The sequence below is a fragment of the Bactrocera dorsalis genome, chromosome 3, assembly GCF_023373825.1.
Source record: "Bactrocera dorsalis isolate Fly_Bdor chromosome 3, ASM2337382v1, whole genome shotgun sequence".
In the NCBI taxonomy this organism is placed as follows: domain Eukaryota; kingdom Metazoa; phylum Arthropoda; class Insecta; order Diptera; family Tephritidae; genus Bactrocera; species Bactrocera dorsalis.
In genome coordinates, this window is record NC_064305.1 from 83,150,782 (window position 1) to 83,165,833 (window position 15,052).

General features: G+C 35.8%; 1 protein-coding gene across 20 annotated transcripts in view; it reads right to left on the reverse strand.

Moving 5' to 3' along the window:
• Positions 1–15,052, reverse strand: part of LOC105226272 (arginine kinase) — a 53,460-nt gene that overhangs the window by 8,525 nt on the left and 29,883 nt on the right. For 9 of the 20 annotated variants that reach the window (XM_049452943.1, XM_049452938.1, XM_049452932.1 and 6 more), the window contains 6 exons: positions 14,230–15,009; positions 7,412–7,759; positions 6,961–7,107; positions 6,622–6,775; positions 4,424–4,581; positions 2,919–3,039 (listed from right to left, as the gene is read on the reverse strand). In XM_049452943.1, the coding sequence (XP_049308900.1) occupies positions 2,919–3,039; positions 4,424–4,581; positions 6,622–6,775; positions 6,961–7,107; positions 7,412–7,759; positions 14,230–15,009 (1,708 nt within the window). Of the gene's footprint in view, positions 1–947; positions 1,317–2,918; positions 3,040–4,423; positions 4,582–6,621; positions 6,776–6,960; positions 7,108–7,411; positions 7,760–13,212; positions 15,010–15,052 lie in introns of those variants that run through there. The other 11 variants (XM_049452945.1, XM_049452936.1, XM_049452944.1 and 8 more) reach the window with 8 other exon arrangements.

Genomic DNA, 15,052 nt, shown 5'->3' on the forward strand with positions numbered 1-15,052 from the left:
CGGTTTAAGCCTTGGAGCAAAACATCCAGAGTGTCATTCGCCGAAATGCTCGAACGAGTCATCGAAAATTGAACTCAAAGTAGGGACTATCTGAGTCATACCCGCAGCCAACTTTCGAAGGAGATAATCTTCAAAAAATTAATGCCAAAGAATGTTCTTTCGAATGATAATGAACACTCCTCATTAAATTTGAAGTTTCTGTGTTTTTCTCTTTAAAAAGGTAGAAAACAACGGAATGCGTTAATCTTTATTTGAAAAACTGCTGGTAAAACTACCCAGTTACGCCCACCTCTTAGCTCAGATTTTACCCCATCTGTCTACCATTTCTTTCGGTCGATACAGAACACACTAACTGGAATACGGTTCAGATCAGAAAAGGGTATTAAAAATTGGCTTAATTCATAATTGACCGCAAAGTCAGATAGAACACACAAATTGCTGGGGAAAGCTGGGAACATGTTAAAGCTTCAGATGCTCAATACCTTGAATAATACTACAGTAAATGTTATGTATAAATGTATTTTTTCCAGAACCCTTAAATACAAAGTTCATATACATAACTGCACTTAATTAGGGTATATTATAAGTTTTGCAAGAAGTTAGTGCACCGCTGTTAATTTGGTCAAAATTCTCAGACGACACTTACTAGGAACAAGCCTTGCAAAGCTCATGCCACTAAATATTGAATTAATATTTTACTAGTTTGAAGCACTCAACAACACAACAAACTGAAGTCTGTTTAAATATTCATAAATAATTGACTTTGTACTTTTAATCAATAAAAACGTTCGGAAAGTTTACATACAATTTAAAAGTGGAAGGCCTAAAAAAGACCCATACACATAGCCCACACAAACACATTTTAAGGTACGATTTTAAGCTTACACATGTAATTATTATACTTTTTATTCATTTTTAGTAACTTTTTTTTATTTATACAAACATACCAAAAATGTCGTCAATATTATTGATGAGACTGTTGAAAAACTCACGATCGCCAATTGCTCGCGACATTTTTGAAGATTTTCTGACAAGCTTATTAACCGAAAACTAACAAGTAATTAGTAGAAAAGAGTACACTTTCGCGTTAACGGGCGCCACTTTTACAATAATTGCACAATAAACTGGGTAAACACTAGGCGCGAATAAAGGCGGTCAACGCAATCAATTGTGACCCAGAAAACCGCAGGCAGACGTGTGTTGACCACAACAGTAAATCAATGACTGACAGCGGCGAAAGCACACGACTCTCCCATACAAATATGCTACATATATTATGTACATATGCATTACATATGTATAGGTAAGCAAACGGCTGTGTTGGTGTTATTTGTTATATGATTATACATACATATATATTTATATAGTTGGCTGCTGTTTGGGTTCCAATGTATGGTCGCTAGGGATTACGAGTTTAATAGTGAACTGCACTATATATATATACGAGATTATGTATTTTGAAATCATTTTTTATTATTCTACTGTTATTAACAATTTTTTTTTCTATAACGGAAGCGAGCGAACCTTTATTGTGCTACACGAACTGAGGCAGCATCGTCATTTCATTGATGGCTTACGTGGCATTCTTCCCTTTTTTATCCAAAAATTTCAAAATAAAGCGAATTTCTTCATTATTTGCACTCATATTTGAACAGATGTAACTTTTTTTCAATTTCCCCGAGTTTAATTTTTTTCTAGTTAAATGAAGTTTAAAATCTCACCTTTCCAGCACCATATGGTGTGACACAATGTGATTAGTATCAATAGAGATATACCACTGCAATGACATCTACTGACAAAATACGAAAAGTATTCTTTTTCGACTATCCAATATATTTAGAAATCATGTTTAATTGTTCTAGCTTATTATTCTTAAACAATGCAGCCGGGCGTTGGCAGTCAGAAGGGACAAGATTTAAGCTATAAAGCGGGTGAAGCAAGACTTGTTCAAGACATTCTTCGTGTTCCCAGCCAAAATCATCACTCTTTAATCGTGCAAACCATAATTCATCTAGTATATATTCAGCTGCTTAATAGTTACTGACGTCACATTAGCGAAAGTTAAAAATACGATTATGATAAAGATCTGCTTTTTGAACAAATAAGGCTTCTTCAAAATTCGTTTTCATACTCTTGAGATCGCTAAAGCAATTTTTAAAAAATTAAATAACCGCCATTTAAAGCATTATTGTCTCAGTTTTACAGCAGAAAGTTGGAAATAAAATTTAATCCCAAGCAAACTTTCTCAAAAAATTAATATCATTTCCTACAGGCCTCAAATTTAAACACATACAAGCCAAAGTAACCGTTTTTATGTACAAACGTGTGCTAGCGATTTCACTTGGCAGCAATCGCCGCCTACAAAGCCCTACACAGCGTCAAAGGTAAATGAAGAAAATGAGGCCGCAAGCGAAAGTAACCGCTGCAACCGCAAAACAAATAAAATTATTAATTTAAAATGAGCTAATGAAGTTTACCGTAATGCCCACAAACCGACTGCTAGAACAAATTATAAACTGTTATACTAGAAACGGCAGCAGTGTGGTTAAGTGATGAAGGCGGGTGTATTTGTGGATGTGTGTGTGAAACTATTGGAAAAACCCACATGTCAAGCGTGTTAAAAGGAATTTAAAGCAAATCAAGATGAGGTGTTCGAGAACTACTTTTCGCCTCGTTTAAATGCAAAATCTAATGAAAACGGGAAAATATATTTACACAAGTGCGCAATTTGATGAACAAAGACACTCATTTAAAATGAATAAAAATATGAATAAAAACACATAAGGGCGCTAGGTAGCGGCTAAGCAAAGCTCAACCTGCTATTTGTAGTTACAATAGCCTTAGTGTAGCTACAACAGCATCCATGATTTTTATTTTTTTGTATTTAATATATTAAAGATAAAGAAACTTCGCCTTACCTTGATCATTAAGCAGTTCATCTTCCAGCTCTTCAGCGCCAAAATTGCTCAATAACTGTTTATAGTTGAGTATATCTTTGGCTTCGTCTTTATTTTGATAGAACTCTGGCGTGTGTCCAAGCTGCAGTTTTATGGACGGTGGAAGATAATAGAGTTTCATATGTACAGTTATTAACAGATTTAAACGCTATTAATAAACTATTGACTTTCATGATGTTGATTTTTGTATGTTAAATAATATTTTTAAATTGGTAATTACCGCTGATATGTTACTTATACGACGTGTTGTACGTATAGTGGCAAGATATAAATTGAATTAATAATTAGTTGTGCCCGAGAAAAATATAAAAATTAATAAATTGGTTAAATAAAAGCAGAATAGAGCATTTCTGAAAGGCAAATTAAACTATAATACCGTTCACAGCTACATTTCATAAGCTTAAGAAGGTAAAAAAATATCTTTTGCTTGATTTTGATCGATCAATTTGTATGGCAGCTATATGTTATAGTGGTCTGATCTGAACAATTTTTTCCGAGGTTGTAGCGTTGTCTTAAATAACAATATATGCCAATTTTCTTAAAGATATTTTAACAAATAAATAACTATCCATACAAGAACGGGAGTTTGATCGATCAGTTTGTATGGCAGCTATATGTCATAGTGGCCTGATCTGAACAATACTTTCGGAGGTTGTACCGCTACTTTGAATAACCATCTGTGTCAATTTGTGAGAAGATAGATTGCCAAATAAAAAGCTTTCGATACAATAACTTGAGTTTGATCGGGCTGTTTCTAAGGCAGCTATATGCTATAGTGGTGTGATCTGAACAATTTCTTCCGAGGTTGTTGCGCAGCCTCAAATAGCAATATATGCAAATTTTCGTGAAGATATTATGTCAAATAAAAACGATTTCTATACAAGAACTTGATTTTGATCACTCAGTTTGTATGGCAGCTATATGTTATATCAGTCTGATCTGAATAAATCTTCCGGAAGTTGTAGCGTTGCCTTGGATAACAATCTATGCCGATTTTCGTAAAAAATATTTTGTAAAATAATAAAGCTTTCTATACAAGCATTTGAGTTTGATCGATCAATTTGTATGGCATGGCGGCTATATCATAGTGGACCTGTTCAGAGTTTAAAAATCAATCGATAAATTACTTAAATCATGATCTCCCCATTTATTATCTCACCTCATCATTTATGCATTTTTTCAATCTATACTTCTTTATTATAAATGTGAAGTCAACTACAACGTAATACCATGGCGTATGAGTAACAATTCAGCATCACACAAGTCCCCATATGAAGTTTAAAACTCAATTAAATAACCACCTTCATTAGAAAAATGTATATAAATTACTTCGTTAAATTTTTAAAACCTTCACTTCGTTTTTTTTCTCGAATATGGTTCATCATATACATGTTACTGTTCATACTGTTCATTCAATAGTTTTTCAGCACAATAAATTAAAGTGTTGCAAAAAATACGCCACTAACCTTATCCAAAGCTTTGCTGTTGGCACCGAGCTGTGTGAGTACATTGTAAAAGTGTCCATTATCATTAATTGTGGCGGCATAATGTAGTGCTGTACGTCCATCATTGTCGGTGATTGTGGTGGTTTCTGGAAAGCGTGCCGCCAAATACCGCACAATATCTGTGTGAGAAGATAACAAGTGAAAAATTTAAAGTCATTAATTAGATAAATTAAATATGCTTGTAAATATGAGAGACTGCATATGTAAGTTTGTGAGGGTGTGAGTTAAAAAGTTGTATTTGGGTCATTTTTTTTTTAATTAAAATCAATAATTGTCTGTATGCAGGGTAATGTAACTCCATAGTAAATATCAAATATATGTATTACAGTGGTAATTACGATCCATTTGCTAAAATGTCGATAATAAGGACACATACATATGTATACTACATAATTTTAAATGATAGAAGAATTTTTATAATGATTCGAATCATTTGAATTTGTTTTAGCACGGATTGCCACGGATGGAAATGGGCTCTAAGATTTGAGTGCAAACTTCATCACACATTTTTAAGACTTCAAATAAGAAGTGAGAAATATGTAGTGAGATTGTACTAAAAATAAAACAATGGCTAAAGAGCTCAAAACTCCAACTCGCAGCACAAAAAACGAAGGCGTGCTTAGGGCAATTAGAGCTATTAGCGCATTCCGCACGGTCTGTCATGAAGCCACTGGAATTATATAGGGTGGGCCATATAAAATTTTAAATTTCGAAGATAGGGCGCGAAAGATTGAGTGTAGCGTTTGCTGTATGGCACGTAGCGCCGTCCTGCTGGAACCAAGTGTTGTCCAAGTCTTCCTATTTAAATTGCTTGAAGAAAAATTCGGTTAACATTGCGCGATATCGCTCACCATTGATGGTGACGGTTCCTTCTTCATTTTCGAAGAAAAATGGGCCGATGATTCCACCAGACCAAAAACCGCACCATACAGTTATTCGTGCTGGGTGCATTGGCTTCTCGACGATTACGTGCGGTAAAATTGACTATCCTCGGTCAAACGATCTTCTGCCCAATCTGCGAGTTGTAGAATAGTGAATAGCGACCCATTTCGTAAATTTTAGACTTTTTACTGAATATCTGTCATTTTCCGAATAGTATTTGACGTTTCCAATGTCGAAGTATAGATAATTCGAATTTAAAACGTTAGATGGCCCACCATATATCTGGGATAATGAAGCCAGATATAATGGTTCGAGAACTGAAGCGGATCTATGACAAAAACCAAGTTATAGGCAGGAAGCTGACAATGGCAGAGCGTAAAGAGGAAAGAGAAGTAAGCATAAAGGAATTGCAAAATCGAAAGCATGACAAGATAGACTTTTACATGACGCAGTTTCTAACACGGACACGGATGTTTCAGAGAGTACTTGCATAGGTATGGACACGACAATGGAGGTTTTTTCTCTTTATGTACTAGTAGTAGCGAGAATGGGGAGCATATATATTTCAACTTCCCGAGTTTCACTACAGAGCGGCAGGATCTGGAGATGGAAGTGGCAGGCCGAATAACTCCTGATAACATAGTACCTTATTTGCTGCAAATGAGAAAAGTATGATATTCCATGGAGTAGAAGTAGCTCTGATACTGCAAGAGCTGAGAAGAGCCGAACAACAGCCGAACCCTTCCATAAAGCTGCAGATGACGGAGTTAAGGGTTTAGTACATAGTCGTACTATTTTGCAAGTCCAATATAGTAAGATAATACTGATTAAGCGTGGTCCCAAATGAGGTACCTTTTAGCGAGCAGTATGTACCGTGCATACTGCATACTACTAAGTACTCAATATCTATGGAAGATTCCCCTTCGGAAAGCAAAACAAAAAAAATAAGCTCGGGGAGCTTGGTTATGCGATTCTCTTCTATTCACCTTAAAGCTGGGCTTCTGATTAAATAGATAGATAGTTAATATTGAGGTATTGCACTGCGACCTACGGTCTATTGTGCGCTCGTCACCAATTCCTGTCTATATGAGATGATTTTTATGATAAAATATTCGGCTCAAACAAAGATTGTGAAGAAGATTGTGCGACTGTTCAAAATTATAAAAAATGGTCAATTAAAATTCAGTACAAAAAATGGATTTCATTTCACCAGAAAGAAGTTTAAAGTGTTGAGTAGATTTCTTCGGATATAAGCCCATAAGTATAGAGTAACCCACCTGTATTACCGAAAAGTACGGCCACATGCAGTGGTGTTGCACCGTTAGGTGAGATATCATCCTTAGCAATGGCAAACTTTCGCCGATCCAAAGCTTGTTGCAAGGCCAACAGACTACCTTCGCGAGCCGCTTCATGCACACGGCGAATTTTACTCTAATGCAGAAAAAAAAATAAAATTTTAGAAATTATTAAATACAATTTTTTCAAATGCAAAAATAAAAAATAATACTAATAATTTTTAAAATAAAAAAATAAATTTTTTATTTATTTATTTTTTTTTTTTAATTCTTTAGATAAATATAAAAAAAATTGTATAATTGAAAATCCTCAACACTCACCATATAGTTGGGCACATTACTAAGGAACGCCTGTATGTCCGGATTGTGTGAGCGCATATTCACCAGCTTCTTACCATCACCATTGAGCACAATCTGCGCCAATTGTTCCATGTCACCGGCCTCGATGGCTTCACGTATATCTGACTGCTTGAGTTATGACACGGGTTTTAGTAAGCAAGCACAGAAGTTGGATTAAAATTTATTACAACAACAAAACACACATAGAAACTCGCACACACAAAAACAACCAAGACTACCGAAGAAAACCCAAAAAGTCAAATTAACAAAATAATTTATTAACAATTAAATTTATTAATTAAATAGCACAACATCTTTTTTTTTTGCACAAAACAACAACACTCAACTACTTTCAAACTCAAGAAAAACAAAAAAATAAAATAAAATAATGAAATTATAACGGATAATGAATAAAGACTTCACAGCAATTAACTTGTATGCTTAGCGTTAATACTTCGTGTACATAAGCAGCGGATTGCGACTGAACTCTATTATCCTCCGACGCGCCAGTCACGAAGCCTTCAATGGCCAGCGATGAGGTCGGCGAACTGGCGCCATCACCGCTATCATATTTAGCTTCATTGTGATTCTCATCCAACTTATCGGCTGGTTGTGGTTCTGTAACTACTTGTACTTCGTCGTCATTTTCGTCGGCTTCAGACGCGGCTTCATGCTCGGATGCGGTATCGACTGCGGGTTCATTATCCGATTCGTAACCATTATTAGTGTCATTTTCACTGTCTGTTGCTGCTTCGTTTTCGTTTTCATGCTCGTGTTTTTGCTAAGTGAAAAATGTTCGTTGGTCACAAAAGGCTTCGGATTTTAATCTAACACTCCTAGTATGCTACAAATTTTTTTTTGTTTTTTGAAAAATAATTAAAAGTCTACGAAATACGGTACAGCTGTGGCACTACTTTTTGTTGACGAATAGAAGAAATAAAACAATAACAACTAACTACGGTGCTAAATAAGGAAACGATTTTTTGTGTTTGAGCACGAAAACTTTGATTTTAAAGGTACTACAACTAATCTTAAGGTGTACCTGAGGTCAAGCCAAATGTTGAAAGCAATTTGACACACCTTACGCTTAGTACATAAAGAAGAAACCATTTAATCAACCACGAATCTATAGAAGAAAATAATGGTAAATCCCTATATATCGAACCAATTTCGACCAAGCTTTGCAAAACCATGCCGCTGACAGAATAACTAATGGAACGTCCAATACATACAGTAACAGAACACAAATGAGTTTTAATGGTATGATCTCCATTGATTTTATGGTCAAAATAATCGACCTACTGAGCATACTGTTCGCTACACCATCACCCATCTTTAAACCTAGCAATCACCATTGGATAATATTCAACCGAATAGACCATGTCCAGCACGTAGTGAAGAAAACATAGAAGCCGTAGCTAAGAGTGTACAAGAAGACCGTGGAGAGTCGATTCGGTGTCGTTCGCAGCAACTCGGATTGACGTATGGAAGAACTTAGCGCATTTTACGTCGAGATCTTAAATTGAAAGCGAACAAAGAACTGCTTGTTCTAGAACCTTCCCAAGCAACATTACATACTTCTATCTATGGGCTCTCGAAAAGTTCCAAGACCCGACGTTTTCGAGCCAAATTTTGTTCAACGATAAGGACTATTTCTGGCTCAACGGGTATGTTGACAATTAAAATTATCACATTTGGGACATAGAGCAACCTGAAGAGAATCAAGAGCTGTCATTTCATCCAGAAAAAGCAACGGTTTGGTGTGGTTTGTAGGCCGGTGGAATTATCGGTACATATTTCTTCAAAAACGATGCCAGAGAGAACGTAACCGTCAATGGTGACCTTTACCACGCCATGATAATGAACGGGTTGTTGCCTGAAGTTGAAGCTCCTGATCTCGGCGACATTTGGTGTCAACAAGACGCCTCCACTTCCCACACATCTCATCAATCAATGGATTTATTGAGATAACACTTCGGTGAGAAGATAATTTCACATTTTGGGCTGGTCAATTGATTATCAAGATTGTGTGCTATCATACCGTTAGCTTTTTCCTGTGAGGATATGTAAGGTCACAAGTCTATGCGGACAATCACTCTTCGATTCAAGCCTTGGAGCAAGCCATCACGCATGTCATTCTATAGTTACCAGTCGGAATGCTTGAACGAGTCATCAAAAATTGGACTCAACTGACGGACCATCTGAAACGTAGCCGCGGCCAACATTTAAAAGAGACCATCTTCAAAATTATTATAACTTTGGAATTCTGTTGTCAGAATCAGCTTTAACTATTAACCATTAGCAGAGCCGTTCATTATTAGTCCTAAGATATCATTATACATGTAACACTTATTCTTTATTTCACTATATATTTCTACTTAAAAAAAGTAAGCTAATTTACTGCAAATAACAGGCCATTTAGATACATTACCAACAGATAACCGCGCTTGTAATAAATATTATAACGTTCGAAGTTTAAAACTGCCTACCTTCCCTTTCTACCATTACACATCACATTACAAACAGAAAATAACAATGAGAAATAATGCACTTAATTCAAATAGTGTTTTTTAAAACCATTTATTTCAATATCAATAAAATAAATCAAACACCAAAGGGAAATTGCGCGCCATGAATGCAGCAACTATTGGAAATCAACCTTTGTTCGTGTGTATGTAAAGCGATGAGCTAATTTACGACTTCCTCAACTGGTGGAAGATCGAACACTTTTGATAAATTGGCGCAATGCAACACATGTTACGATGAACAGCTGCAACAGAAGTGTCAATGACGGAGGCAACTGCATGTTGTAACGGTGAATGTAATAAGCCAGCACTGCTGACTTATTGGCTGAGTGGCTGACATGGCAAATCGCACTCCGGAAAAGACGAATGCAAAAATAGTACAAATATTTTGACATTTGCATGTTTGTTTGCCATTCGTCACGTTATTCTCAAGGGAAGGAAGAGGCATGCAGATAATATAGATCAATATGAATATATGTATCTGCGACAAGAATTAAGAAATAGTATAGGTTTTAGAGACAAGTAATCTTTTATAAATTAGCGACCATCGCTTTGTGAAAATATTATATGAATTTATCACAAGTGTAGAAGATGCTTAAAAGGGTTTTATGTCATTTTTTGTTTTTGATATAGAATTTTGATAAGAGATCGCTAATATTTTTGGGGCATGCAGTTCATAAGTGCTGAGTGTATAAGTATATAAGTATATAATACCGATTTTTTATGTAAACGAAAAACGAATAAATTAAAATTTTCTTTAAGTGATAAATTCGCAGGCCTATTTTTAGGTTTTCGACAAATAACAACTTTCTGTCTATTCAATAATAATTATTTTACGAAACCCTTATCAATTCAAGCTTTTGAATTTCTTCATTCAGGAACATGCATTGTTTTACATTGAAGAAAACTTGCTGACCATATAAATCTTCCTTTCATTACCTTTCAAAAGTATTTTTTACAAACTTATTCCATCGCCCCAATCGATTAATGACCATTCTCACCACAATGGAGTCTACGTATCCGGAACGAACCCGGATTTTTATCCGCTACAACAACAAGAACAACATTAATGGCTAAACTTGTTCAATAACATTAAGTTAGCAAAGACTAAAGAGAAACTAAAAAAAAATTAGAATTTCCACCTATTCATTATATGACGTCTTCACATTCAGATCCTTATTATCTTAGAGTAAGATTTGTAACTAATTCTCTGCTGGTAGATCTCACTTAGACCTTTTCAATCAAATGTATTTTCGGGGAATGTCCTATAGCTGCCACAAGTCTGATAAAGAGGCTGTTTTCCATAAAAGATAGTGATGGCTGTCGATTCTCCATAACCTGTACCGAACCGAATCCTTTGTCCGACCAAAGACTATTATCTCAGCAGTTTTGCTATCGGCCTGATTTCTGCTGCTACTAAGTATTGCAGGGTTTGTTCAAATGTAAAAGGACTGATTTTCTTCCGCCGCAATTGTACTTCGGAGAGTGCGCGCACTTACTGGATTCGGTATAAGACGTTCTTAGCTAACGAACGAGCAACTGGAGAGTAAGAACAAACCTTTTCGCGACGAGTTTCTGTGAGTGGGGCAAGCCGAAAATGGAGCGTTCATTAGAGAAGAGGTACTGCGACAAAGACGTTTGGTATGATCAAGCAGGCTTACCCAAATGTTGCTTTAGCAAGAAGTGGTGTGTTTCGGTGGCAGCAAACCTTTTTGGAGGGCCGAGAAGAGGTCGCTGATGAAGACCGGAGGCATGAGCATATTCAAAGTGAAAACGATGCTCATTGTCTTTTTTGACATCAAAGTCATCGTTCTCCATGAAATTGTTCCTCCTGGACAAACCATCAAAGCCAAGTTATATGTGGAAGTCCTCAAGAGATTCAAACGTAGGGTCAATCGGGTCACGACAACGCCCCGGCTCCCACCGCCTTTCTTGTAAACAGCTAACTAACCTAGGCCCACATCTCAACGTTTCCACAGCCGCCCTACAGCTCAGATGTTGCCCCCCGCACCTTTTTTTGATTCCTTGCCTGAAAAGGTCGATGAAAGGTAACCATTTTGAGACGACAGAGGGGATCCAAGCAGATTGCACCTCGGCTCTCAAGGCTATTCCGGAGAATGCCTTCCATGACGCCTTCAATACTTGTTAATCGCGCTGGCAGTGTTGCATCGATGCAGAAGGAGTCTAATTTGAAAGTTTTTAAAGAATTTTAACGATTGGTTCAATAAATTTCTTTAAATCGCCTCAGTCTTTACACTTCTCGGAAAAACTCTATTTGTCTACTTAACAACTAATCCCAAGTACCTAAACTAAGAAATACGATGAAACTCACTAAACACAATATGATTTTTTCCAACTCAAAATGTATATGACGAGGTTTGCTCCTGGTTGCCTAGCACTCTATCGAATTACGTAAGCATCTTGTTCTTTTACAACTTTACGAATTCAAAAATTATTGTAAATATAGATAAACCAAGTACTACTTTAAACTCTTAAAATAAGTGCAAACCATGTCCAGTCGTTTCTAAAATTTCAAACCTTCTTTTCAAGTGTTGATTATATTATGAATATGTCTACGCCAGTAAAGAAGAAGAATATGAATGAATCTATATGGCCAAAATCAGTATCATAGTCAATAGTCATGGTCTCATCTAGACTCTCTCTATTAATTTCAATGAATAAAAGATCCATAAAGGCAAGAAAATATTTACCGAAATTACACAAAAGTTCACGTTCAGAATAAGATTTAAGGAGTTTGCTTTTCCAAAAATTTTATAAAATTACTGCAACTCAACGTTTCGAAGAATAATTTACACAAAATCAAACTACAGCCCTCACTTAAGCTTGGCCACCTCTTTACCTCTAACACTGTAGATGAAGTACGAAAATACTCACACAAAGAAGAAGAGTAGAACTATGATGTGTGCAAATTAAGTGTAGAAAGAGTTCATAGCTAGTTAATTAGAAATGCTAAACTAACAAGGAGTGTATAGTCTACAGGATAGGTGATCTTTACACAATTACAAAACACTTTCAATTTAGTTTAAACGTTTACATATATTAATAATTCGCACGTACATAGTATAGGTATTTGTATTATATTACATAATTATTTAAGAGTGTGAGTGTTAATATCGATTTTAGTAATACATACTTCAAAGTAATGCTAATAGTTTAACTAACCGCTACCACTTTTACAAACACATACATAAATAAGTCCAATTATTGTGTGTTGAATTTTGCAAAATTTATTTTTTTTTTTAATATATTCGGTACAATAGTTGGTACATAGGATAGTTAGCGTAGTGCATTAGCTACTACAGTACGTATACATATAATTAGCTACATTTCTGGTTACAGCAGCGTACATCACAAGAACTATTACAGTTGGTTTTTGCTTTTATTTTGCATTCTTCATTACTCAATTAGTGATTAGAAACAATTACATAATTTTTATTTTTTTTTTTTGTTATTTTAGGATGTCAAAAATTTTGAGAATTTTTTCCGCAACGAATTTTTTTAGTCTCCTTAGACGTTCTCGTAAAAGACAACAACATTTTCATAAAATTTCTGTGCGAAATTTATTTAAATTTCACGAAATATCTTCTCGTGGGTGCTTTTTTAATGCTTCGTGAATTTTATGTTTTCTCAAAAGATTTTCTTGGTTAAACTTGTAATTTTTGTGTCATTAGAGCATGCCATATTGTACCTCGTCTTCGTCGTCTTCATCATATTCGCCATCACTTTCGTTTTCACCCTCCACCAACGTGTCGGTCTTCTTCTTCCCACTACCACTGCGCTTTGCGCTCCCGTTTCGCTTGCCCCTACTCAATTTGGCTGTGGTCAAGCGTGGAATTTTTCCACCCACCTGTTCACTGTTGCTAATTGCATGCTCATCTATTGTTTCTAATTTCTCTTTGTTCATACTTTCGCCTGTTTCTTTGCAATATTGTTCGGAAGCGACTTCTAAGCCGCCATTTTGTGGCAACACATTTTCTGTTGAGTCATTCTCTGTTGTTGTCTGTTCATAGTTTTCTTCTACTTCTTGTTTTGTTTTGTTACTCGCTTCCTCTTCTTCAGTCTTATCGTTTGCGTTAGATGCTTCTTGTGTACTTTTTTCTCCATTGTTATTTTCATTGTTCTTTTCTGGAGAATGTTTCATTGTTGTATCTGGCTGTGCGCTTTTAGTGTTGTCAACATTTGTTGTGTCTTTATTTGGTTCGTCTTTTTCGATATTGCTTTCATTGCTTTCTGAGTTTATAGCTTCATTTTCATTTTTGTTTTCTTTTATTTCTTCTTTCTCTTCACTCAAATTGGTATTTTCTTCTGCATTTTCCGTTGCATCATTACTCTCTTTAGCTTCTATCGCCTTCGTTGCAATCACTTTTTCATTCTCCGTGGCACTCTTTTCATCTTTTTCAATATTATTTTCTTTACCTTCTGGCAATACATGCTCTTGCGTTTCTTTTGCTTCACCTCTCTCAGTTTCTTTGTCTTTCTGAATCTCTTCATCATTGTCTTTACTTTCAACTTCTTCAACTGCACTTTTGTTTGTTGTATCCTCTTTTTCTTTTGCATTTTCTAATATTTCTTTCTCATTTAGTTTTTTTTCGTTATCATTTTCTTTGTTTTCTCCCCTAAAGTTTTTATCTATATCTTCATTTTCTTCGCCTTTTTCTTTGACCTCCTCTAATCCTTCCTTTTTAGTAACTACATCTTCACTTACTTCTTTCACTATATCCTTTACTGCTTCTGTTGTATCGGCCGTTGCTGTCTCGTCAACAACGTTGTTAACGTTTTCTTCCAACTTATTTACTTCTTCATCGTTTTTATGATCTTCAGCTTGCTGTACTTCATCAACTTGATTATCTTTCTTATCGCCGTTCGTTGCTTCCGCTTTTGCTCCTGCTTCCGTTTCCGTTTTCTCTTCCGCTTCTGTTTGCTTTTCCTCTGTCTCACCTATTTGTACCTGTTCCTTGTGTTCTTTCGTGTCTCCGCTCTCAATGCGAGGTTCTGTCGACAACTCAGAGATCTTTGTCTCTTCAATTTTCCCCTCAGTATTTGTAGTTTCGCTTTCTATTTCATTTTCTTTAACCTCATTTTCTTTTGTTTCTTCTACCGTATTATCTTCTTTCTTTTCGGCGGTTTTTGGTTTCTCTTCATCTTTCATTTCGTCTTTCTCCTTCTCGTTCGATTCACTCTCTTTGGTTTCATCTTCCGTATTGTCTACAACTTCGGCGGTTTTTGGTTTCTCTTCATCTTTCTCCCTTACGTTAGGTTCACTCTCTTCATTAGTTATCTCCTCACTTTCTTCTTTTCTATCTTCAACCTTCTCTGTCTCCCCGCTCTCCTCACTTTTTGTCTCATTTTCAACAATCTCGCTCTCTGCCATATCCTTGCTATCGTCCACAGCTGTTGCCACTGCCTCGCTCTCTTTCTGCTCCGCATGCTCTTCGTTCCCATTTGTTTTGGTTGTTGTTGTGTGATTTAAAGCTTTCATATTAGTCTGCAAAAGTAAACAATTGTCGACTGATATCTTTCTGTACGTT